Source organism: Myotis daubentonii, chromosome 1 (genome assembly GCF_963259705.1).
Source record: "Myotis daubentonii chromosome 1, mMyoDau2.1, whole genome shotgun sequence".
Classification (NCBI taxonomy): Eukaryota; Metazoa; Chordata; class Mammalia; order Chiroptera; family Vespertilionidae; genus Myotis; species Myotis daubentonii.
The window spans coordinates 156098298-156123478 of record NC_081840.1 but is presented as its reverse complement, the minus strand read 5'-3'; the positions used below and the strand labels follow the sequence as shown (position 1 = coordinate 156123478).

The 25181-nt window shown below is 38.0% G+C and overlaps 1 protein-coding gene across 7 annotated transcripts in view; it reads right to left on the bottom strand.

The window, feature by feature from the left end:
• TASOR2 (transcription activation suppressor family member 2) overlaps positions 1–25181 on the bottom strand; it is a 95809-nt gene that overhangs the window by 19488 nt on the left and 51140 nt on the right. For 5 of the 7 annotated variants that reach the window (XM_059663359.1, XM_059663367.1, XM_059663339.1 and 2 more), the window contains 8 exons: positions 24694–24794; positions 23104–23207; positions 19555–19627; positions 19394–19456; positions 13271–13987; positions 9459–9701; positions 5434–6310; positions 3429–3855 (listed from right to left, as the gene is read on the bottom strand). In XM_059663359.1, the coding sequence (XP_059519342.1) occupies positions 3429–3855; positions 5434–6310; positions 9459–9701; positions 13271–13987; positions 19394–19456; positions 19555–19627; positions 23104–23207; positions 24694–24794 (2605 nt within the window). The remainder of the gene's footprint in view (positions 1–3428; positions 3856–5433; positions 6311–9458; positions 9702–13270; positions 13988–19393; positions 19457–19554; positions 19628–23103; positions 23208–24693; positions 24795–25181) is intronic. The other 2 variants (XM_059663385.1, XM_059663392.1) reach the window with 2 other exon arrangements.

Below are 25181 nucleotides of genomic sequence, written 5' to 3'. Positions count from 1 at the left end.
ATTTGCAAAGATCATTTCTAAAATTAATACTGATGATAGTTAATTACATATTACCACAACAAAAAATACTTTATAAGTAGTACATATATATCGGCCTGACTAAACTATAAATATTTTCTTATTCTAAGGCAGTAATTCTTAACTGGATTTTATGTATCTTTGAGAATCATATGAAATTTATGAACCCCATCAGAAAAATCATATACACACAGGAAACTCATGTATTAAATATACACATGAACACACACATATGCACACAGAATTTAACATTAAGAAACATCTAGACCAGTGGTTCTCATCCTTCCTAATGCCGCAACCCTTTAATACAGTTCCTCATGTTGTGATGATCCCCAATTTCTTTTTTTTTTTAATTAAATCTTTATTGTTACATTTGTTCCTCTTTTTCCCCCCCATAACTCCCCTCCTCCCAGTTCCCGCCCCACCCTCCGCCCTCACTCCCCACCCACTGTCCTTATCCATAGGTGCACGATTTTTGTCCAGTCTCTTCCCGAATCTCCCACACCCCTTTCCCCCCCAAGAATAGTCAGTCCATTCCCTTTCTATGTCCCTGATTCTATTATAATCACCAGTTCATTCTGTTCATCAGATTATTTATTCACTTGATTCTTAGATTCACTTGTTGATAGATGCATATTTGTTGTTCATAATTTGTATCTTTACCTTTTTCTTCCTCTTCCTCTTCTTAAAGGATACCTTTCAGCATTTCATATAATACTGGTTTGGTGGTGATGAACTCCTTTAGCTTTTCCTTATCTGTGAAGCTCTTTATCTGACCTTCAATTCTGAATGATAGCTTTGCTGGATAAAGTAATCTTGGTTGTAGGTTCTTGGTATTCATCACTTTGAATATTTCTTGCCATTACCTTCTGGCCTGCAAAGTTTCTGTTGAGAAATCAGCTGACAGTCGTATGGGTATTCCCTTGTAGGTAACTGGGTTTCTTTCTCTTGCTGCTTTTAAGATTCTCTCTTTGTCTTTTGCTCTTGGCATTGTAATGATGATGTGTCTTGGTGTGGTCCTCTTTGGATTCCTTTTGTTTGGGGTTCTCTGCGCTTCCTGGACCTGTAAGTCCATTTCTTTCACCAGGTGGGGGAAGTTTTCTGTCATTATTTCTTCAAATAGGTTTTCAATATCTTGCTCTCTCTCATCTTCTGGCACCCCTATAATTCTGATGTTGGTACGCTTGAAGCTGTCCCAGAGGCTCCTTACACTATCCTCGCATTTTTGGATTCTTTTTTCATTTTGCTTTTCTGGTTGGGTGTTTTTTGCTTCCTCGCATTTCAAATCATTGACTTGATTCCTGCGCTCCTCTGGTCTGCTGTCGGGAGTCTGTATAATATTCGTTATTTCAGTCCGTGTATGCTTAATTTCTAGTTGGTTCCCCAATATAACATCGAGGGTCTCATTAGTTTTCTTGTAGATCTCATTAAGTTTATCGGCGGCTTCTAAACAGTTCTTGAGAGACCTTAAAAGTGTGGTTCTGAACTCTATATCTTCCATTGACAATTTTGTCCTGTTTCTTTGTCTCCACATTTTGTTATGCTTCCTTGGTACACCCCCTAGTGGTCTTTGTTCGCAGTCTTATAGTTAAACCTTGACTGTTGTAGCTAATCCCAGGGAGGGTTTGACCTCCAGGCCAAGTGGCTATGAGAATCAGCTGTGTCAGCATTGAGAGAACTTCTGTCCTCTAGGGAGGTGCTAATCTAGCCTTTGCCTGAGGCTATCCAGCAAATGCCTCTGTGCAGGGCTTGGGTAGGGCGGGTCGCACAGGATCAACAGGGTGGGCCGGAGACAGCAGTTATGGCGGCTCTCAGTCCTGTCCCCAGGGGCTCTGCCTCTCTGAGTCCCAGCACCCGCTGCAAAGCTCGGAGAGAAAGCTGCACTCGCTCTGACCGAAGCCAGACAGTCCCGCTTCTCCCGTTTGAGTCTGGGTCCCTAAAGACTCGCCTGTATCTGGAGCTCAGAGTCTGCGACTCCCTCCCGATTGAAAACGCCAACCGCGCCCTCCGCCGCCAGCCCGCTCCGCACCTCAGAATTTGACTTCAGCACTGCGCCTCCTCTGAGTGTCTGTATGCGTTTCTCTTTCCTCCTAGTTGTAGGACTTCCACTCAGCCAGCATTCCTGTGGTTCTGGGTGATGTCCCTTCCGTCTTTTAGTTTTACTTTTGAAGTAGTTGTTCAAAGCAGCAAACTCCGGCGTTAACCTATGCCGCCATCTTGGTTCTCCTCCTTATGATCCCCAATTTCATTATTACAAATTGAACATAATTAAAGCATAGTGATTAATCACAAAAATAATATGTAATTATATATGTGTTTTCCGATGGTATTAGGCGACCCCTGTGAAAGGGTCGTTCGACCCCCAAAGGGGTCGCGACCCACAGGTTGGGAACTGCTGATCTAGATGGTATAAATTTGAATCCTGGCTTGACAATTTGCTAACTTTATGACTTCAGGAAATTTCCATACTCCTCTATGCCTTAGTTTTCTCATCTATAAGACAGAAAGGAATGGTCCTTACTCATTGGGTTTTGTGATAATTAGCTGAGTTAATGTGAGCCAAGGAAGGGCTCAAACCATTATCTGGTCCATACATAGCATTACGTACATCAGTCTTCATTATGATGAAGACGATGAGCGTCAGGAGACATTCACAGACCCTCTGAGGCTCACCCCTGTACCTGCAAATCCCCAAGTAACCCCAGGTATAGAAACACTGCCTACGCATGTGAAGACAGGCATTAAAGGTAACCAAAACCACGCAAAATTATTCTGAAATAAAACTGAGCTGAAAGTTTAAAAAGGCAGGCATTTTGTCAATCCATTTACTTGGAATTTTGATATACAACTTCTTTGCTCCAGTTAAAATTTGGTGATCTGGCCTGTATTTTCTTTATTTATAAATAGTTATCTACAGACCCATGAGAGGCCTGGCATTTTATTTTCTGTGACAGTATTTTTTTCAAATATAATTTTAATATATTCAATTTTAATTTAATGTTTATCAAAGATTTCTAATATTTACTATTACCACATCTGATCCTTAAACACTACTCTGGGTAAAAGACATAATGAATATTATTCGCCTCTTTTTATAAGAAAAATAAGCTCAGAGAGCAGGTAATTTGTCCCAAATTATACAACAAACAAGTGACATAATTATGGTTGGTTCCCAGATCATCTGAACCCCATTATTTTTTACTTCTGTTTCTTCAATCAGGATGACAGATAAGCTCCACCTGCAAACTATGAGCAATACTCATGAAGACTAAGTTTTGGGCATTATAACGACTTACAAAGCTAGAGAATCTACTTCCCTAAAATAAACGAATTTATTTTGAATGTAACTTTATATATAAAGAAGAAAACTTAAAAAAATGCCAGAATTTGTAGTATTCAGCTTTACTTACCTCATTATTACAAGAATAGATGAAATTCTGCTTTTCTGGAGTATCTGGATGATCCTCTCTTACCAAAACTTCTTTCTGTTCATTCTGTACCCAGAGTTCCAAGCCTCTTGCAGGTGGTTTAATGAAAGGAAGCAAGGAGTTAGTGTCAGGGAAGGACACTTCAGCACTATGACCTCTGGGAGCTTCCTCTGTCTCCAACAAAGGGCCTACAGAACACCTTTCCATACTGGGGGACTCCTCAATTTCACTGAATTGAAAAGATTCTATTGTAGTATTGATAGACACATATTTGGCAGGGTTGCTGTGTTCTACTACTTTTCGGGATGATCGTATGACTCTGTTTTGATTGCTGTAAAACAAAGCCACCCACATATGAAGTAAAAGCTTCACTTCTTCCACATTATCAGGTAAATCAGTGTTCCAGGGCCTGAGATTTTAAAGAAAGAACATACAAAAATCATTGAAAATGGTTACTTTATTATTAGCATAAGCAAGTGGCCTTCATTATTAACCTTAATTTTTGAGTTTATTTTTATTTTAAAAATTACACAGACATGCAACAAATAAGTTAAAAAATGAAGTTGATTTAACAAATACTTGCAATGAACCTAATCTACTCGTTTTACTGAGACAGAGAAGAAAACTGAAAATCAAAGCTTTAAGTGACTTCTTTCAAATCACAAAACCCCTAAGTGGTAGAAACATGATAAAAACAGATCTCCCAATAGATTTTTCTTTGATAACATGCAAACTTTCGTGGACACAGTATACCTATTATCTAGATAATGGTTTTAGCAACTGACTTTGCTAAGTCTGGCTTACTCATTTCTACTTTTGTATTTCTCTTCTAATAGTTGGGAAAGTCTAAAAATTAAAATGTATCCATGGGCAATTCAGTGGAACTATACTATTTTCAGATTATAGTTCTGGAAAACCTCCTGAAACCAAAAGGGGTGACACAGAACAGTTCTGGCCACTGCCAGGCAAAACGATAGCAGAGAGCTGGATTGGGATGAGTCAGAGGGTCTACCAAGCTACGCTTCAGTTAAATAGGATTAAGGCTCAGAAAACGACCTCATAAATACATGGGAACATACCAGTAAATGTATACTCTTATGAGTGTGAGCTCCTAACTCCAGCCAAGGAAACAAATCTGACACAATTTAGTCACTCACATATGAAATATTCCACTAATAGGTAGCTCAATACCATTTCATACAGCTAATGCTTCCTGCTCTTAGTCTATTCATTAGCAAGTGCCAGTCACCATGCAAAACCCAAATGCATGTAACAACTGTTGGTATCGCCTGGAAATCTGTTAGGCCTGTAGATTCTCAGGTCCCATCCCAAATAGACTGAGTTAAAATCTGTAGTTCAGCGAGATCCCTATATGAGTTGTGTACACAATAAAGATTGAGAAGCACTGTCCTGAAGCACAGGAACTTCTGGGTCACAGAAGCTAGTAAGTGGAAGAGCCCAAATGAAATACCACATTAGTCCACACTCCAAAGCCCACACTTTCTGCCACTCTATTACTGCCTTGACCACTTCTTGAGGAAAATTACAGAACAACCCCATGAAAAATTGCTTACTCATAGCCATCTGATCAGCTTTACAAGCTAGAAGTAATTCTTTGAATGTTTCTTCTGGAATTCACTCTGTAAAGCATTACTTCTATATCTCACTATTTTACATTATGACCTCATTTAAATATTATAATTCAAAGACTGCAAAGGCTTATGAAGGAGCACCTCAAAATGGCAAGCTATTCATGAGGCTAAAGTTACTTTGCAAAAGTTCTCCATGTGATCACGGATGGTGGCAGAACCAGCCTCATATTCTTTGGTGTCAGTAAACACAACTGCTTGATATTATTATTGAATCACTGGATTTACGTAAAATACTGCTTTCTCCTTTCCCACAGTTTGGCACAAGTATCTCTGCTCATTATACTTATTTCAATAGGAAATTTACCTCCATTTCATCAAGTGTTACTCCTACTTACCCATGTAATGCTCTTAGTACAGTTTTCTCCAGTGGGTTGTTGGTATATTTGCTGTCTAAGCTGAATACATAGTTTGTTTCACATTTGAAAGTGACCTTGAAGGAGCCGTCACAGCTGAACACAGTACGAGAGCAGTAAAAGTCTCTCAGGCTGGAAGACAGCAATCTGCTCCTGCGCTTGAGTACTGGGTCCTCAGGAAGCTTTTGAATAGGGGAGGTGCTCAGCTGATGCCGAAATGGCATTACTTTTCCCACTGGGGTTCCTGCTTCAGGGCCTTTTGTGCCATTCTTGGTGAAGGCAGGGCCTGGTAACCCTCTCTGCTGTAGCACCTTCTTTGAATGTTCTGCAAGGAGCAGGGCATAGGAATGTTCCACAGCAACAGAACTTTGGCTTGCATCTGAAGTTTCCATTGTTTCCTCAGGAAGTGCTGACTGGGCTTCAATAGGGGTCTGACTGTCGGGAACCAAGCTCTCTTCCTCTTGGCTGACAGTGGAGTCTGATGTCAGATTACTCTTCTTATCAGAGGAGGGCTTAGGTAACACTCCCCTTTTTTTACTTTTAACTCCTCTATGATATTCATGGTCAGATGTATTGCTCAGAGAATGTTCTTTAGAAAGCAAAACATTGCTTTGTGGCAATTCAGAAGAGCAAGGAAGATTTCTGGGCTCAGATGGTGGTGTGGTAGAGGTAGCAGCGCTTAATGCGAGATCAGCTAACAGGTTTAGGGCCTGGGAGTCACAGTTGACAATGGAATTCTCAGCTGGAGCTTTCTGAGCCACTGTGATATTTTCTGGTTGAGCTGTATTTATGCCAATAACATCTTCTTGCCCACATAATGAAATTTTTGATTGAAGCTGAGAAGCAGTTTCTCCTTTGGCTTCGATATAAAAGAAGAAAAAAACCATAGCATTTGATTTCATAAAATTAATTCCTTGCCATATCATTGGTTAAGTCAATATATTCAAGAAAAACATTGATATGCTGCATAAACTTTATATTAAAATGTTACCATCAGATTGAGGTCTCTTTCTAGTCTCATATCTATTATAATGTAATTACCGGAGGAAGAAGGAAGTCCTAAGGAATGTGCATATTAACAAGAAATCACCCTTCAAAAATGCATGTACTAACCACACACAAGGTACCCTGCTCAGCTAAAGGAATATACGAACAGCAGAAAACAAGAGTCTTGCCCTCAGAGAGTTTACAATCTAGTGCAAACATAAGAACTTCAAAGTTTGAATTGTATATTATAGTATGATAACATACTTCCTTAAATTATTTCCTTTAATAAGTGATTAGAGAAACCACCTAAGTTCAAAATAGAGATGATTTTAACCATGTTGATATTTAATTATAATATGCAATGATATGAATAAAAAAGTTTAAAGTCATGAGTATTCAGAATAGCTAATTGATTTCATTACCTTTTAAAACTTTAATTTCTACACAAACATTTCCTCTCTACTCTATCTGCAAAGTAGCAAATCTCCTTATCTATTGATAATTCTTCTCTCTGCAGATAGTCAAATCTACCTACTCACTTGTCTATAATCAGAAAACTGACATTCTTAAGTGGTTTACTTGTATTGTCAGGACATAAATTCGACTTTCTTAAATGCGGTTATCATGAAGGACAAAAGTTCATAACAGGTGTTTTGGAAACATGAAATTCACTTTATGATCTAATGTGTTTATTGATACTAATTTCACTTTATCTTTGTTAACAGTATGGCTCTTATCACCTATGAATAAGGTGAACACAAGGTATATTGTGTTGAGTTCAAAAGGGTTTGTGTTAATAAATAAGCATACGCATTTAATTACTGAGTTGCTAGAGGTTCTCAATCATTGGAAATATGATCTAATAATCTATTTTAAGAAATACAAGTAAGAGAATGCCAAAGACTATATTGAAAACTTTAGAAAGAACAGAAAACCATTAGTTTCAGTAACAAAAAGATTGAGCCTTCTTAAACTCATATTTCAAGTATGAAAAATGAAACAGATTAGTATAGACGATTAAGAAATAAAAGAAAATCAAGAGATTATTTAAGAGGTGGTAATCTTAAAATTTTAACTTGGAATGTGGCTGCACAATATATACAGACATTTGCAATACAAATCAGCCTATTTTTGAATACACACTTTCAAAACTTTTCATTTTCTGGACTCACTTTTCTGTCAATACTCAATTGCATACCTTCTTCCCATTAATCAATTAGTCTATAACTACCTGAGAGCCAAAATTCAAATGTCATGGCTAAGAACATAGGTATTATATAGGTATCTATACTCATTTATAAACTAATTGTAAAGACAGGATCAAACCACACCAAATGATTGAAAAGCAGGATAAATTTAATTCCATAATGTTCTCAAAAACCCAAAAGAAAATGAGAGAAAAGCGAGAGATCAGAAGATCAGAGCAGGAGGAAACCTGGACTGGTGGAGGGGAAGGGCACAGGAGTGAAAAGAGAAGAGGTATGATGTCTGTGGGGAGGCACTGGCAGGAAAAGGACAAGTTAGGAAAGAGCAGGAGATAAATATGGACCTGAGAAGTAAGAAAGAACACATTAACTGTCTTGAGAGACAAGCAGAGTTTTTTGTATGGATTCCAAAATTATAAATACTGCAGGGCCCTAGCCAGTTTGGCTTAGTGGACAGAGAGTTGGCTTGTGGACTGAAGGGTCCTGGGTTCCATTCCAATCAAGGTCACATGCCCTGTTTGTGGGCTTGATCCCTAGTAGGGGGCATGCAGGTAGCAGCTGATCAATGATTCTCATTATTGATGTTCTATCTCTCTCTCCTTCTCCTGCTCTGAAATTAAAAAAGAAAAAGTGGGGTTTACAATATGGTGAGCTTTAAAAAAATATTTAGTCATCAAACAATATTTTAAAAAAATTTGGAAAAGAAAAAACAAAGTCAACCCATAATACCATTACCCCAACAAAACCATAGTTTCTTTCTTTAAAATCTCAGCAAATTAGATTTTTTTTAAAGCTAAAAAAACATTAAGAGAGAAAGGAGATCAGGGAAATTAGAAAATTGATAGAAATATAAAGGTATGAGAAAATAAAGTCTTTGTTAAAACAAATTTAAAAAGAAACAATAGGACTCAATATTGAAAGATAAAGTAAAATTTATAGATTTTGCAGATTGGAAGAACTACACTATACACAGAAAGAGGAAAAGTTAAGAAGGGACGTGGACCTGGGAGAAGAGCTGGTATGTGTTCAGTTTCAGAGATAAAGTCTCCAGAGAAAATGGAACTTTCAAGTAAAGAGGGTATGCCTAGCATTCAAATCACAGAACTAAAGCAGTCAGCTGACTGTACATATAACTAAGCTTCAGTATCCACTTAGCAAAATTAGGAAAGTAAAACTTCCTTTAAAATAAATTTAATGCCTTTTAAAACCAAATATAGGATTCTGGATTACTATTTTGAACACTCTCTTTACAACTCCCCTGGGACAAATAAAGTTGCAATTTACTTTTTATAACCAATTATAGTCCAGAAAAATAGTGCTAGATCAGGGGTCCTCAAACTTTTTAAACAGGGGGCCAGTTCACTGTCCCTCAGACTGTTGGAGGGCCGGACTATAGTTTAAAAAAAAACTATGAACAAATTCCTATGCACACTGCACATATCTTATTTTGAAGTAAAAAAACGGGAACAAATACAATATTTGTATTTCATGTGGCCCGCGGGCCGTAGTTTGAGGACCCCTGTGCTAGATACTACTTGCTTGTGCATTTAGTCATAAAAAAAGGCAAGTTATAGTTTATGTTTAGGATTTATGCAAACTAGTAAGTAGGTTTATTTTGTGATACTTGAATCTTTTGTAATTTCCTTATTTACAATGGGAAATCAAGTTACTTGGTCCTATTAATGTTTGAATTAAAGAATATAAGAAGAATTATTGATAGGTTTTTTAACTGTTCTTATATTATTTCCACACACTATATTGCAACCTTGATTATTCAGCATGTGGTGTTAAATTTACAGGAAGAGTATTTCTTACCAGGTTGTGGCTGCTTTCTGATTCTGGGATTCTGATTGCCTTTTACTATATTTACCCTCTGTTTTTGTGGAGATTTCTTCACAGGTGGTTTAGCCCTCGGAACAGTTTTGACTGGAGATTTCTCTTGTTTCCTTGCCCTTTTAGGAGTCGTTGCAACTGGAACATCTTTAGAAATAAGAGCTTCTTGGTTTTTCGTATCCAGTTTGGTTGTCTGTACAAACTGTGCAGTCAGTACCTCAGCACCTTATATAAAAAAGACACCATTTTTTAAGGGTAAGGGGGCTCAAATATTTATCAGCGTCGCTTTTCCTTTTATTTGTGTTTTTACTTTAGGGCATAACTATAGTAATAGGAAATAAAATTTTGGGTATTTCATTAAAATATACATATTTTAATAAAGCAAGAGTTAAAAGTTCTCATATACATATAAAAATATGAACTTGCTAATGTTGGTCTATATCCCTACTAGGTGGGGAAGAAAAATATTAGGGTAATAATTTTATAAAAACAAGGTATGACTTCAATTTTTCTAAAAATCTCCATGATCTTTCATAAGGTAAGCCTGGATATACTAGTTCATAGCACTGGGAGATAGATAATTCATTGTATACAAAAGCAACACAGCCCCTAAGTGGTGATATGGTGAAAACTATAACCACACCACATAAAAGAGATTGTATATTCATAAAGTGCCATCTTACATATTTTACTTTACTACTCGTAAATATCTAAGTCTTAATACTACCTCTAAAAATCATTTTTTAAAGACAAGACAGAAAAAAGCACACTGGACAAAGTGTTCACCTGATTTAATTTCCTACAAATCTATTTTAACTGCTCATCTCTTTTATAAAATGCTCAGCTTTGCTTCTCACATGGAAGGAAGGAAATAGCTAAAGATAGAGGCACAAGAGGAAAACAAAACTAGCGACTATCAGCTTATATAACACAAAAATAGTGTTTCAATTTTTTAAGTTAAAAAAATATAAGTGCTCCCTTTGAGCACTTATTAGTATGTTTTACCCATTTGCTTTATATAATTTCAGTTGTTTCGCAGCAAAAAAAAATTTAGCCGCAAAGGCATCATCCTATATAATAAATAGGTAATATGCAAATTGACCACCACACCCTAGCACAAATGGCCACCCCCACGTGGCCATAAGATGGCTGCCCCGATGTGGTCACAAGATGGTCGGCAGGGGAGGGCAGTTGGTGGGGGGGGGGACCAGGCCTGCAGGGGAAGGCAGTTAGGAGCGACCAGGCCTGCAGGGGAGGGCAGTTGGGGGCGACTAGGTTGGCAGGGGAGGGGACCAGGCCGGCAGGGGAGGGCAGGTAGGGGCAACAGGACTGGCGGGAGCACTTAGGCGTTGATCGGGCTGGTAGGGGCAACAGGACTGGCGGGAGCACTTAGGCATTGATCGGGCTGGTAGGGGAGTGGTTAGGGGGTGATCAGGCTGGCAGGCAGAAGCGGGCAGGGACAATCAGAAGCGGGCAGTTGGGAGCCAGCAGTCCTCGATTGAAAGGGGTCTCAGATTGGAGGGTGCAGGCTGGGCTGAGGGACACCCTCCCTGCCCCCCCCCCCCAGTGCACGAATTTCATGCACCGGGCCTCTAGTATAAAATAATCACACATAAATATTGGCAAAATTTTAAAATTACATTATACAGAAAACAATATTTCTAATTGAGAACAGAAAACATAATACTAAACAGTTTAAGAAATTGGGATGACTGCTGATGAAATGTAGAGAAGATACCAATTTATTTCTTGGGGGTTTTGGGAAAGCTTTAGAATCTCTTAATATTGTACATGTCTTCAGGTCCAATTATTTTCCTCCCTAGTAAACTATTACACATAATAAAGCAGCATATATATTTTTTTAAGGAATAAGGCCTAGCATTCCGTTATACATTTTTAGTATAAAGGAATATAAATACATTAAGAATATAAATCAAGTAGGAAAACAGTTAAGTCTAAATCAAGAAGAGAAAGAAAATAAGGTGAGATGACCAAGACATAGGGGAAAGTTTTAAACAATTGCACAAACAGAAAGGGAAGATCTCTCACAATCCTGAGAGGAAAAACTGAAACATGAACAAGGTGTCCTGCAGGGACTTTTCTGTTTATTAGTGTCACTCAATGCCATGTTTCTCAAATTGCATGCAATAATCCATCGATGGATTATAAAATAAAGTTAATGGGTTGCAACCAGAATTCTTTCTTAAATGAAACAAAGTGGAAGAGAAAATACCAGATGGTATTACACATAGGGTAAATGTCTTTTGAAATTTTTGTTTCAGTCATGTGTGAATTTGTGTGTACTGACTACAAAATAAAACATATTTCTTATAGTGGATGAAATTTAAAACATCTGAGAAACAGAAAACATATATGTTGAATTATGGATAATTTATTTAATATCTTAAAGTAAACTGGTTCATACAGAGCAGAAACAATATGGTTGGCCTGGAATTTATTTGTAAGTAGTTGTTTAGTCTGATTCACTGCTTTCTATTGTCATAATTTCCAACATTCTCCTAAATACACACATATACACCATTTTCTCAAACTGTAACAGGCCAAAAATAACTATTTGTTGAACCACAGCGTAAAATCTTAATCATCTAGAATCCTGGGGCTCTGCATATCCCTGATGTTTCTTCTCTAAGAACCAAAATTTCTAGAATCGAAATACTATCGATAGGGTGGCACACCTTTTTTGTGTGAAGGGCAGACAGTATGTATTTTCAGCTTTGAAGGTCACTGTTCTTATTCACAACCACACATCTCGGCCAACGGTATAAAACTGTGATGTATAAAGCTGTGATGTAGCCAGAGACAACTGCTTGAGGAGTCCGTTGATTACACTTTGCTGACTCCTTCTCTAAGGCGTCATACAGCATATAGTTCCCTACTTTTCAACAAAATACACTACCTATAATCTGAGATGGCTCTAAGGCAAAATCGTGTTGTTTGTTGTGCTATGTTCACTAAAGTGCATTTAACTAGAGACTAAATAGCTCTAGACTCTGATTATTACTCAATTTTCAGGGGGGCAACAAAGCCACTTGTGGAATTGTCTCAATACAGGCCACTGGACATTCTGACTCAACAGATCTATGGCAGGATCCAGGTGACTGTTTTTAAACTCTGACACACACAAAGGATTAGAAATCCTACCCCAGCCTGTTTTAGTTTTGAAGGTTCTAGGTATTTCCCCCACCTCTTTATACATGTATAAGCTACTCGTTATTACTTTTTGCTGGTTTTGGTATGCCTGATTTAAATTTTTAAAATTTATTGGTGAGAGAGAGAGAGAGAGAGAGAGAGAGAGCATCGATTTATTGTTCCACTTACTGATACATTCATTGGTTGATCCTTATATGTGCCCTGACTGAGAACTGGACCCCAAATCTTGACCTATTGATGACACTCTAACAATTGAGCTACCCACAGGGTGAGGGTATGATTTTAGAAGATCCTCTTCACCTACTTTTATTTGTCTGAGGGTAGATAAGACACTGGATAACGATCTTTCTAGAATGGTACATAAATAACTGACAGCTTGAGCAGTTTTAGAGTGAAATACGGCTTTTGGTGGGTGGGCTTTTGAGGAGACATCTTACAGTTTTTCCTATTTCTTGTTTTTAATCTCTACCTTAAACTTAAGCATGCAGACAAATCACCTGGAGAGAAATGTTGTCATTTCTAACAAACTTCTGATACTGCACAGCTGCAGTCCAGTGATCTGACAGGAGCACTGTTAGAATACAATAGTTATTACTAACTCAATCTCCATGAATTGTGCTTACCTCTTTTTCTTTTCTGAGGAAACTGTCCTTTAACTAATTTGAGAGTTGCTGGAGGGGTTGACGCCCTATTTGCTCTCGCAGGCGTTCTTTTGGGGAAGGGACAGCACACGTTCACTCTTTTACTCTGCACCACAGGTGGCATGCTGGCCTTCCTCTTTGGCTGAACTCTCAGACTTGATGCTGAATTTAATGGAACTATATTTCTCTTCCTAGCTTTAAACATTTCTTCAGAATTCTTTTTTGTTTCAGTTTCTCTTCTTACTTCTGCTTCTGAGTCAAGAAATTCAGGATCTGGAGTCATAACTAAAGAAAATCCAGCATCACAAATTCCATCTGAAATACAAGGAGACTGTGAATGCTCTGCCAATAAATCTAACGCTGTAGATACTTCCAAAATGTACCCACTAGGATCTGAAAAATAAGTCTTCAACTGAGTTAAAGACTGTACAGGGCACTTTTCAGCTGGAGGAACCAAGTCAAAACCATTGGACATTTTGCCAAAGAATAAAGTCTCTTTTACTCCATCCTGAGAAGAAGTTGTCAATGGATTTCTCTCCATCTTGTACAGTTCTTGAAAATTACGTTTTACTAATGTATTTAGACAGATTCCTTCTTCAGTAAATGAGTTCCTTGCTTCTAGCAGTGCACAATTAAGGGCAGGTAAAATAGGTATCACCTTCAATGAGATGTCATCTTCAACTCTCAAGTCTTTCAGCCCTAAAATATATGTATATACATTAAAAACCTAAAATTATTAGTCTTTATTTTACAAAAACATGCAGAAAAAAATGCTTACAAAATTATGGGATGGTTAAATATAACACAGTGCTCCCAGCAGAAATCTAAACGGAAATTAAAAGACTATGGGTACATTTAATGAATACATTTATCTCCATATATATGTAAATCACATGAGAGAGAAGAGTGGGAATAAGAACTGGAAAAGAATCACTCAAATGCAATCACCAGGTTAGAATGAGGAAGGCTGACCTGCCTCTAGACCAGGGGTGGGCAAACTTTTTGACTCGAGGGCCACAATGGGTTCTTAAACTAGACCGGAGGGCCGGAACAAAAGCATGGATGGAGTGTTTGTGTGAACTAATATAAATTCAAAGTAAACATCATTACATAAAAGGGTACGGTCTTTTTTTTTTTTAGTTTTATTCATTTCAAACGGGCCGTATCCGCAGTGGTAGTTTGCCCACGGCTGCTCTAGCTCCATCTTATCTGATGAGGAGCTCAGCATGAGCTCAATGTACCATCAAAGCAACAGCAGTGATATTTAGAGTTGGCAGGTTTGCTCTTCTATTTTTCAATGAACATTTTCTGCTTTTAAGTGTCTTAGTTTATCTCTGCCTTATATAATTCACTTCAAAAATTCTTAAATGTATTGATTTTTAGAGAGAAAGAGAAACACTGAGTTGTTGTTTCACTTATTTATGCATTCATTGGTTAATTCTTTATGTGTCCTGAGTGGGGATCGAACTCAAAACCTTGGTATATTGGGATGATGTTCCAACCAACTGAGCCACCCAGCCTAGGCTGTTTAAATTCGTTTAAGTTACAATGCTAACCAATTGAACTGAAAAAAGTAAAACCCTTAAGTAAACCCCAAATTCCATCACTCTATCAAGTAAAATTTTTTTAAAAATTAAGTAATTAAACCAAATAGTCTGTGTTTCACTTTCTCTCCTTAGCTAAAGGAGGTATTAAAAAAAAGAATAGAAAGATAAATAAAAATAAACAAAAAATGTGGGTAGAATTAAAAATTTCTTTCTTTACAGTTTATTACCTAAAAAGTAACAAGTGAAGAAAACAGGTTTTTATGTACTGCTAACAGTTCACACTAAAGTTGTATTCTTCCAGAAAATTTCATTATTTCAAGAATTTAGAAAGACAGAACCCAGAATGATCTGTAATAGACTATTATAAAATCTATGAAAAAGAACATTTTAAATCTGCTAAGCAAAGTATCTATCATTTAAAACAGATAACCATAGCTAGGTCCCTGATAGAAAATGACCATTCATAGAAAATGTCTTAATGAACTAGAGGAGGAGGTATACACTATAACGCAACACTGCGAAATTTATTTAAACAAATCCTGTGCTGTTCAACACTGAATGGTATAGGCACTAACGTTTCCTATTTATTTCATAATAAAATGAAGTCAGAGCTCTGAGAGAAGGAGGAGGCAGTATGGGATAAGAGTTGGAAGCCAGGTAGAGAGTTAGTTGTTTGACCGTGGGCAAGCTTAAGTCTCAGTTTGCTCATCTTTGAAATAATAATATCTATTTTAAGGGCTGCTAAGTTAGTAACTGTATACTTAGCATAATACCTGACATAGTAGATGCTTAAAAAATGCAAACAGCATTATGTTATTATAACAGGTAATGTTTTGCTTTAGTACAAAGAAGTGATGCCCAAGACAGTGCATTTCTCTGCTTTGGGTAAATGAATACGTAAAATGTTAAGAAATCAACTTTAGGAGAGAATCAAGATGGCGGCATAGGTAAGCACCTGTACTTCTGCCTCCCACAACCACATCAAAATTACAACTAAAATATAAAACAACTATCATCCAGAACCACAGGAAAGCTGGCTGAGTGGAAGTACTACAACTAGAGAAATAAAGAAGAAAATGTATTGAGACTGGTAGAAGGTGCAGAGGCACAGAACAGGCTGGCACCTGGGTGTGCCGCTTTTTTAATTGGGAGGGAGATATAAGCTCCCACTTGTTCTGGGGGGACCCAGACACATACGGGGAGAAACTAGACTGTCTGGCATCGGGGCAGGAACATGGAGGCGGCTTTCATCCAGACAGAGGTGCTCGCATCGGTCACTGTTCCTGTGCTGGGACCTCCCCGGTGCAGGGCTGACTGGCAGCCACTGCTGTTTGCTCTGCCCTGGTGATCCCCTGAGACCCTGCCCCACCCAATTTACAACCTCAACCAAGCTGTGTGCAGTGGCTTTTGCATACGAATGGCCTGTCCTTTCTCAGTCTAAGACCTGTCAAACAACCTACAGCTGGGTCAGGGAGCCCCAAAGCTATCAAAAAAAAGGCCCAAAGCCCGGCACCAGCACTACCCTGCCTTACTTCATAGCTGGGCCTCACCTGGGCCCTCTTTGTATTGGGTTTTAACAATACAAAGAGGAGAAATCTGCAGATCTCTCTGTAGCTCCTGCTGGGTGGCTCCAGGCAGTGGCTGACTTTGCATCTCCTTGGTAATCCAAGAGTCAGTGTACCCAGTGGTCAGTGCTAGACTATACCAGATTACAACTCTTCATATCCATAAATGACACACTCAAGGGGCAGACTCAGTGAGCACTAAAGCCCCACTGAAGCAAGTCCTACCCCATAAGGGTGTCTTCTGTACAGCAGCTCTTCCACTGTAGACACAGCTGGTCCTCATAGCCAATTGACGTGGAGGTCAATTCCTCCCAGTAATACCAACAGCAATCAAAGCTCAACTATAAGACTGTGCACACAGCCTACAAAGGGGTGCACCAAGAGTGTCCACCTCAGGTGATTGCGGAGGCTGAGCCACTGGGCCCTATAGGACACCTACTACACAAGGCCACTCTATCAACTCAAGGAGACTTAGCAGCTACCCAATACATAGAAACAAACACAGGGAAGCAACCAAAATGTAGAGACAAAGAAACATGTCACAAATGAAAGAAATGGAAGAAAGCAAACTATTGGATATAGAGTTCAAAACCACAGTTATAAGGTTACTCAAGAATTTTCTATAAACCTCTGAGGAACTTAGTGAGACCTTCAAGGATCTTAGTGAGAATGCCAAAAAAATGGAAAAGGACCAGTCGGAAATTAATCATACACTGACTGAAATAAAGAAAAATATACAGAGATTCAACAGTAAACTAGAGGATCCCAAGAATCAAGTTAAAGATTTGAAACACGAGGAAGCAAAAAAGACCCAACCGGAAGAGCAACAAGAAAAAAGAATCCAAATATATGAAGATAGTGTAAAGAGCCTCTGGGACAACTTCAAGCGTACCAACATCCGAATTATGGGGGTGCCAGAAGAAGAGAGAGAGCAAGATATTGAAAACCTATTTGAAGAAATAATGACATAAAACTTCCCCTACCTGGGGAAAGAAATAGACTTACAAGTCCAGGAAGCGCAGAGAACCCCAAACAAGAGGAATCCAAAGAGGACCACACCAAGACACATCATAATTAAAACGCCAAGGGCAAAAGACAAAGAGAGAATCCTAAAAGCAGCAAGAGAAAGACAGTCAGTTACCTACAAGGGAATACCCATACGACTGTCAGCTGATTTCTCAACAGAAACTATGCAGGCCAGAAGCGAGTGGCAAGAAATTCAAAGTGAAGAATAGCAAGAACCTACAACCAAGATTACTCTACCCAGTAAACCTATCATTCAGAATTGAAGGTCAGATAAAGAGCTTCACAGATGAGAAAAAGCTAAAGGAGTTCATCACTACCAAACCAGTATGATATGAAATGTTGAAGGGTATTCTTTAAGAAGAGGAGGAAGAAGAAAAAGGTAAAGATAAAAAATTATGAACAATGAAGTGACAACGAATACATGTCTATCAATAAGTGAATCTAAAAATCAAATGAATAAAAAATCGGATGAAAGAATAAACTGGTGAATGTAATAGAATCAGGGGCATGGAAAGAGAGTGGACTGACAATTCTCGGGGGAAAAGGGGTATGGGAAGAGATTGGACAAAGATCTTACATGCATGTAAGCAGTACCTATGGATGCGGACAGTGAGGTGGAGAGGGCCTGGGGTGAGGTGGGAACTGGGTGGAGGGGAGGTATGGGGGGAAAAAAGAGGGACATCTGTAAGAATCTGAACAATAAAGATTAAAAAAAAATCAACTTTAAAAACACTTTTATATTGGTTATAGCTTTATAAGTGCTATACAAATTTTATGTTTAAACACACAGAATGTGATTATAAAATAAGAAGGAAAATTTCCTCATATGACAAAAACAAATGACTCATTTACTTTATTGTTCAGCAAACAGTATTTTTTATGTGCCTGGCACTGCTAGGCCACAGGCATACAGTAGAATACAGGAAAGGCAGGCATTAAGTCATATACAAACAAATATTTAAGTTCAATTGATAAAGCCTGAGGTTCTCACTGAGGTGAGAATGATGATGGGAATCAACAGTGATATTTAAACTGACACCTGACAGACCTGAGTAACAGACTGGACTAGATCAGAGCTTTACCTGATTTTATTCATTATCCCCAAAATTTTAATACTACAGATAAACAATATATCTGTTTATATATTGTCTGAGTAATATCTTTTGCCCTATGGGGGTAAACACCACCCAATAAAAGGGAAGGAGAAAAGTAGTCCAGACAGAGAACTGTAACTGTGCAGACCTTGAGTCCTACTTAGTTGGTAGACTACTATAAAAATTACCTCTTCGCTATTGCAGTTTTTAAAAAAATATATATTTTTATTGATTTCAGAGAGAAAGGGAGAGGGAGAGAGAGAGATATAGAAACATCAATGATGAGAATCACTGATTGGCTGCCTCCTGCACACCCCACACTGGGATCGAGTGCAACCCTGGCATGTACCCTGGATTGGAATCGAACTGTGACCTGGTTCACAGGCCGATGCTCAACCACTGAGCCATACAGGCCAAGTTGCAGGTTTTTAAGATGATTTTTAAATTAAATTTCAATTATAGTTGACATGTGATTATTATATTAGTTTCAGGTATACAACACAGTGATTCAACATTTATATACCTTGCAAAGCAATCACCATTAAGTTTACTATATTTCACCATATAGTTATTACAGTATTATTCTCCTATTATTGTTCAATACCAAATATTCAGTTTTGAGTAATGCTGAATTTGAGGAACATGTGAGACATCTTAAGTGAAAAAGTCAATAAACAGGTGGATATCTGGGTGTGAAGCTTAGAGGGAAGGCTAAACCTGAAAAGGGGATAAAGAAGAACCAACCAGGGAGATTAAAGAAAGAGTTATTGAAAGAGATAAACTACATTAGTTACCAGGGTTGAGAGGTTAAGCATGATGAGGATGGAAAAATATGTGACAGATTTAGTAAACTAGAAGTCACTGTGCCCTTACCTGCTGACAGGGATGAATGGAATAAATGTAATCCATGTAGAGCCATCTGCTCATCTCCAAAATCTATATAGGATGAAAATCAGAAGGAAAGTTAGGTTGCTGACCTTATAAAATAAAAGTAAACATTCAAAAAAACAGTATTTTAAAAAAGTTGTCCTTACTTGTTTCTGAAATTAAGGCTGATGATGTAAGTAAAATGAAAACCTCCCGATTTTCCAAGCATTTGATGAGTGCCTTAAACAGTAAAAAAAAAAAAAGATTAAATTCCTCCCCTCACTCTACCACACTACTAATTCAGTAAATTTTGAGCTCATGAAAAATAAATAAACAAATATGCAAAAAATTTGAAATGTTAGTGTTTATGACAGTGGTTCTCAACCTTCCTAATGTCATGATCCTTTAATACAGTTCCTTGTGTTGTGGTGACCCCCAATTTCATTGTTACAAATTGAACATAATTAAAGCATAGTGATTAATCACAAAAACAATATGTAATTATATATGTGTTTTCCGATGGTCTTAGGTGACCCCTGTGAAAGGGTCGTTCGACCCCCAAAGGGGTCGCAACCCACAGGTTGAGAACCGCTGGTTTATGAGAATCAGGACAATTTTGCCTTTAGTATCAGAAACTGCAAGTTCCTTAACACTCAATTAATCTTGGCCCTGTTAGGATTACATATAGTAACTAGAACATTAAGGGTTAATTTTAGGATAGTTTTCAACTACATAATAAACCTATCAAAAAAGAGTAATTTCATTTTTTTATTGAGTTGCTTGATATTTCATACTGCTGCCTAAATAATCAATCTGTTACCATTTAGCTACTACAAATGTAAGGTAAATCAGGCCTATGATTAGCATCTTAAGCTCATGTTTATATATAACATGTCATAGAACCCCAGAACTAGGAAGACTGGAAGATTCTATGTAATAAAAGAATCCTTTCTACAGCATCTGAGAGATAAAAAATAATAGAAAATAACATAATTAGCTTATGCGGCAATGAAAACATGCAGATGAAAATAATTTTTTCTCTTTTTTCCCCTCCACCACAGTCTTCAGTGGAATCTTGATCTAAAACAAAACAAAAAACAACTTCCAAACAAACAACCTTTAAAATTTTAATGTTTACAGTAAATTGGGGAAATTTTGTCCCCACGTCAGGGCAAGTTATCTAAAAGCTATCATTCTAAATTATAAAAATAACAGTTTCTCTTTTTCATTATGCATCATTTCTAAAGCCAATGCTCATGTAATTTTTTAAGTTAAAAAAGAAAACCCAACACACCAAACTAAAAATACATTGTTTTATAAAATAAAACATTCTATTGAAAAAACTGATAGGTTAGAAGCCTAAAAATATGGCCAATTGATAAATTAATCAATAAACACTTCAAGTATGAAAAAAGACTTATTTTCTAATTATATTAGAACTAAGTTATGACATTGACAATTCACTATTACAAGTTTCTATAATCTTCTATTACTGCCCTTATGCATTTGATAGTTGACATTTCTGTCTTTTCACACACAGTCTTTTTAAGTTCCTTGATGGTAGGGACTATTTTCTCTTTTAGCTTCTGACATCTAGTAAGCACTCAAGAATTACCGAATACATATACGAATAACTACATATACCCACAGCTTTGATATCTATTAAGTTGCAAAGAGGTAGAACTCTTGTTTCATTTTCGATTGATGTAGCAAGTGAAAGTGACAAATTAACCTCTATATTGTTCTGCATGTTAGTTTTGTAAAATAGATGAAAAATAAAATCCCTATTTACTTAAAACCATACATTTCTATCTCCCAAAAATATGTGCAAATAGAATAAAAATATGCAGTATATGAAGCAAGAAAAGCATGGAGTACTGAGGAAAAAGAACTTAAAGTGATATGTAATTCCTATAACTAATTATTATTACTAAATGGGTTTCAATGAAAGCCAAGTTCTGCACCAATACGGGTTTCAATATTACAGCAGGTCCTCGGGTTACACTGGCGATCCGGTCCTACAGTGTGACATAAAGCGATTTTCGCCGTAAGTCAGAACTCACCTACATAAGCACCTACGTCACTCACATGGAGCACATACACAGCAGTAATGAAGTGATACAGTAAAAATATTTAAAAGAAAGATAACAATTCCTGACCTTAACTTGTGGTAAGTAAATAATAAAAAATATAGAGCACATATGTACATATATAGAAATGACAGACCTTTTTTTTTAAATAAATGGGAGATTGGCGAAATAACCACGAAATGACGTACGTCGAGTCCAACGTAACCCGTAACCCAAGGACTGTCTGTTTAAGTCAGGGGTGGGGAACATCTGGCCCGAGGACCATATAAGGTCCAAGAAATCATTTGGTCTGGCCCTCCCAAGGCATTAGGGGTGAGTTAATTAAATGTTTGACCAAATATAGCAAGCTAATTTTTAAGTTGATAAATTCTGTATGGCCCTCGAATGATGTTATATCCAAAAGGCCCTTGGCAGAAAAAAGGTTCCCCACCCCTGCTATAAGCACTCACAAGTAGTCCCTTCATGAACGCATTTTTTGAAAGTATCTTCGGACTTTATTCCTTTTAATTTCCAAATATAAAATGGACTTTGGTACTTTAAAAACCATAGCCTACAATCCTATAGTAGTTAGTTATCCATTCAGCATCCAATGTCGCCGATTCTAACATTTTGCTGTGGAGTACCACTCTCTGTAGATTGGGTGGAACTAACCTCATACCCAGTTCTGGTAAGTGAGTTCTGAATGGTCTGAGCTAATTAGTGTAGGCCATTCCCTTTGCACTTACTGACTGAGAGATGTGCAGAGATTTCTCTCTCCCCCTTCCTCTCCTTCCCGTTCTATCTTCCTCCTCCCCCCTCCTTCTCTCTCTCTTCCTCTCCATTCCCCACTTCCTCCTCTCCTCTCACTCCCCTCCCTCTTAACACCTAGAATTGAAAAGTTAAGGCTATTAAATCCCTTTATTGTTTAATCCAGCTTAGGTTTCTGTTACATGCAACTTCAAGTATGTGAACTGACGCTATCCCTAAGACTTAAGCTTACGTTCAAAGCTGCTATACATGTTCGATTTTAATTTATTAACTTTTTTGCTACCTATTATAGGGTACAGTCCATCATGTCACTAAAGGGCTCAGAATTTGTTTGGTCACTGTCCTACACCTACACCATCTCTTCTGGGATGTTTAGAAATCACTCAAAATAGAATCAGCATTTATTCCTACCCTGACACTGAGGAACTCTGATTAACATAACAGAGAGGTATTTGGTTATTTCTCAGTAGTCTTACTTTCTGTACTATAAAAACAGTAAAAACAGCAACTTTTCCCCCCTTTTTTAAACCTATGGATTGACACAGGTCACTTTTAAAGAACTATTTCACAAGTGGTCCTTTGATTAATTCAAAAACACTGGGATCTACTCAATTCTGTCATAAAACAAAAACAACAAAAGAATGAGAAAAATTGTCCTCTTATTCTTAAAATCAGGAGTATAAACTGACTAGTGAAAGATAAACTAAAATACAAAGAAGATGAAAAGATCAGTCAATAAATATTATATATATCAATAAAAATTAAAGGATAAAAATCCTTTCAGTAAACTAGAATAATTTAATCTAGATGCAGCAACTAATAATTAGATATCAAAATCTCAATTTAAGGAAAAACTAATTATTTTAAATGGACTCTTACCAATTGCTTATTTTTAATGACTTCGGTTAGTTTATCTATTTTGTCCCCTTGTTTGTTTGACAATTCCACTTCATACATATTGAAGTACATATCTTGGCAACAGACTGGACAAAATCAGAAAAACAGAACATTTCTTATTTTAAATGCTGTTTAATTTTTTAAAATAACCAATTTATTCATTTTATATAATAAAAAGTCAGAAAACTAAGAATACAATTAAAAAATTATCATTCAATGTCCTTGGTTATAAAACACCTTAAAAAAAGTTATATTGTATAGCCTGGCTGGTGTGGCTCAGTGATGAGCATTGACCTAAAAATCAGGAGGTCACAGTTCAATTCCTGGTCAGAGCACATGCCAGGATTGCAGGCTCGATCCCCAAAAGGGGGCATGCAGAAGGCAGCTGATAGATGATTCTCTCTCATCACTGATGTTTTTATCTTTCCCTCTCCCTTCCTCTCTGAAATCAATAAAAAATTGAAAACAATGCTTTCATTTATACTGACACTACTATAACAAGGTAAATAAATACTACATAAATAACATAAACATCAATGTTCCATGAATCAATCTAAATGACAGAGAAATTTCCTTCTCAGATTTTCTGCTTTTCTCCCTTTACTTCGAAGTACATAACTAAACTCTGGGTGATGAGCTAACAATGCAATCAATATACAGATGATGCATTATAGTACAGCACACTTGAAATTTATATAATCTTATTAATCAACTAGAGGCCCGGTGCACGAAATTTGTGCACTGAAGGGGGGATGGGTGGGAGGAGGTGGTCCCTCAGCCTGGTCTGCACCCTCTCGCAGTCCGGGAACCCTTGGGGGATGTCCGACTGATGGTTTAGGGGGAGCAGGCCTAAGGGGTCAGTTGGACATCCTTAGCGCTGCCATGGAGGCAGGAGAGGCTCCCATCACCACCGCTGCGCTCACCAGCTGTGAGCCCGGCTTCTGGCTGAGCACTATTCCTCCTGTGGGAGTGCACTGACAATTAGGGAGCAGCTCCTGCGTTGAGTGTGATCGTGCCGAAACCGGCTCTCCAACATCCCCAGAGGGGTCCTGGACCGCAAGAGGGCACAGGCCAGGCCGAAGAACCCCACCGGTGCACAATCGGGGCTGGGGAGGGATGCAGGAGGTTGGCCAGCTGGGGAGGGACCGTGGGAGGGCTCTAGGGTGTGTCCAGCCCATCTTGCGCAGTCCCAATCGGCCAGACCCCAGCAGCAAGCTCACCTACCGGTTGGAGTGTCTGCCCCCTGGTGGTGAGTGCACGTCATAGCGACTGGTCGACCGGCCATTCTGCCATTCTGTTGCTGGGCTTTTATTATATAAAATAAGGATTATTTTAATAATCCTTATTTTAATAATAAGGAAGGATTAAAACTAGACTTTGCAATCTTACATGAAACTATTTTTCAGTTTCTAGTTGGCCTCCAAGGAACCGAATCACATAGCAACTCTGCATCTTTTACAAATGGCCTTTTTAAGAATCACTTAAGGCAAAACAAAAATGTGTGTATAAGAGGGGGAAATAAATGGAACAAAGTCCAGCACATACACAGTGTATCATTACATTTGAACAAACCTTTTTGCTCCAAGTAATTCTGTTTTCTAAAGATAGCTTCTGGTAGTCTTTTTTTCAGAGACGACACTTTCATTACATACTTAAAATCTAGTTCATGTGGTCTGGAAAACAAAACAATATCATATGATGTAATAATCACTGCAATTATCTACAGCTTCATATGCAGTATTTGGTATTCTAATATAAATGCTAATAAAAATATTGTTAACCACAAAAAAAATTCTTAAATTGGCGAAATCCAGGTCAAATAATACACACACACATGCGCGCGTGCATTCTCTCTCTCACACACACACACTCTAGAGGTTGGGTGCACGAATTCGTGCACAGGTGGGGTCTGGCCAGCCTGCCTAGATGGGGCTTGATCAGGCAGAGCTAGTGGGTGGAACGGGCCACAGGAGGTTGGATGGCCCTGCCCCTGATTGGGGGGGCGGGGGCTGTTGGGGTCCAGGGCTGGCCAGGGAGGGGGTGGGCGGACAAGAGAGGTT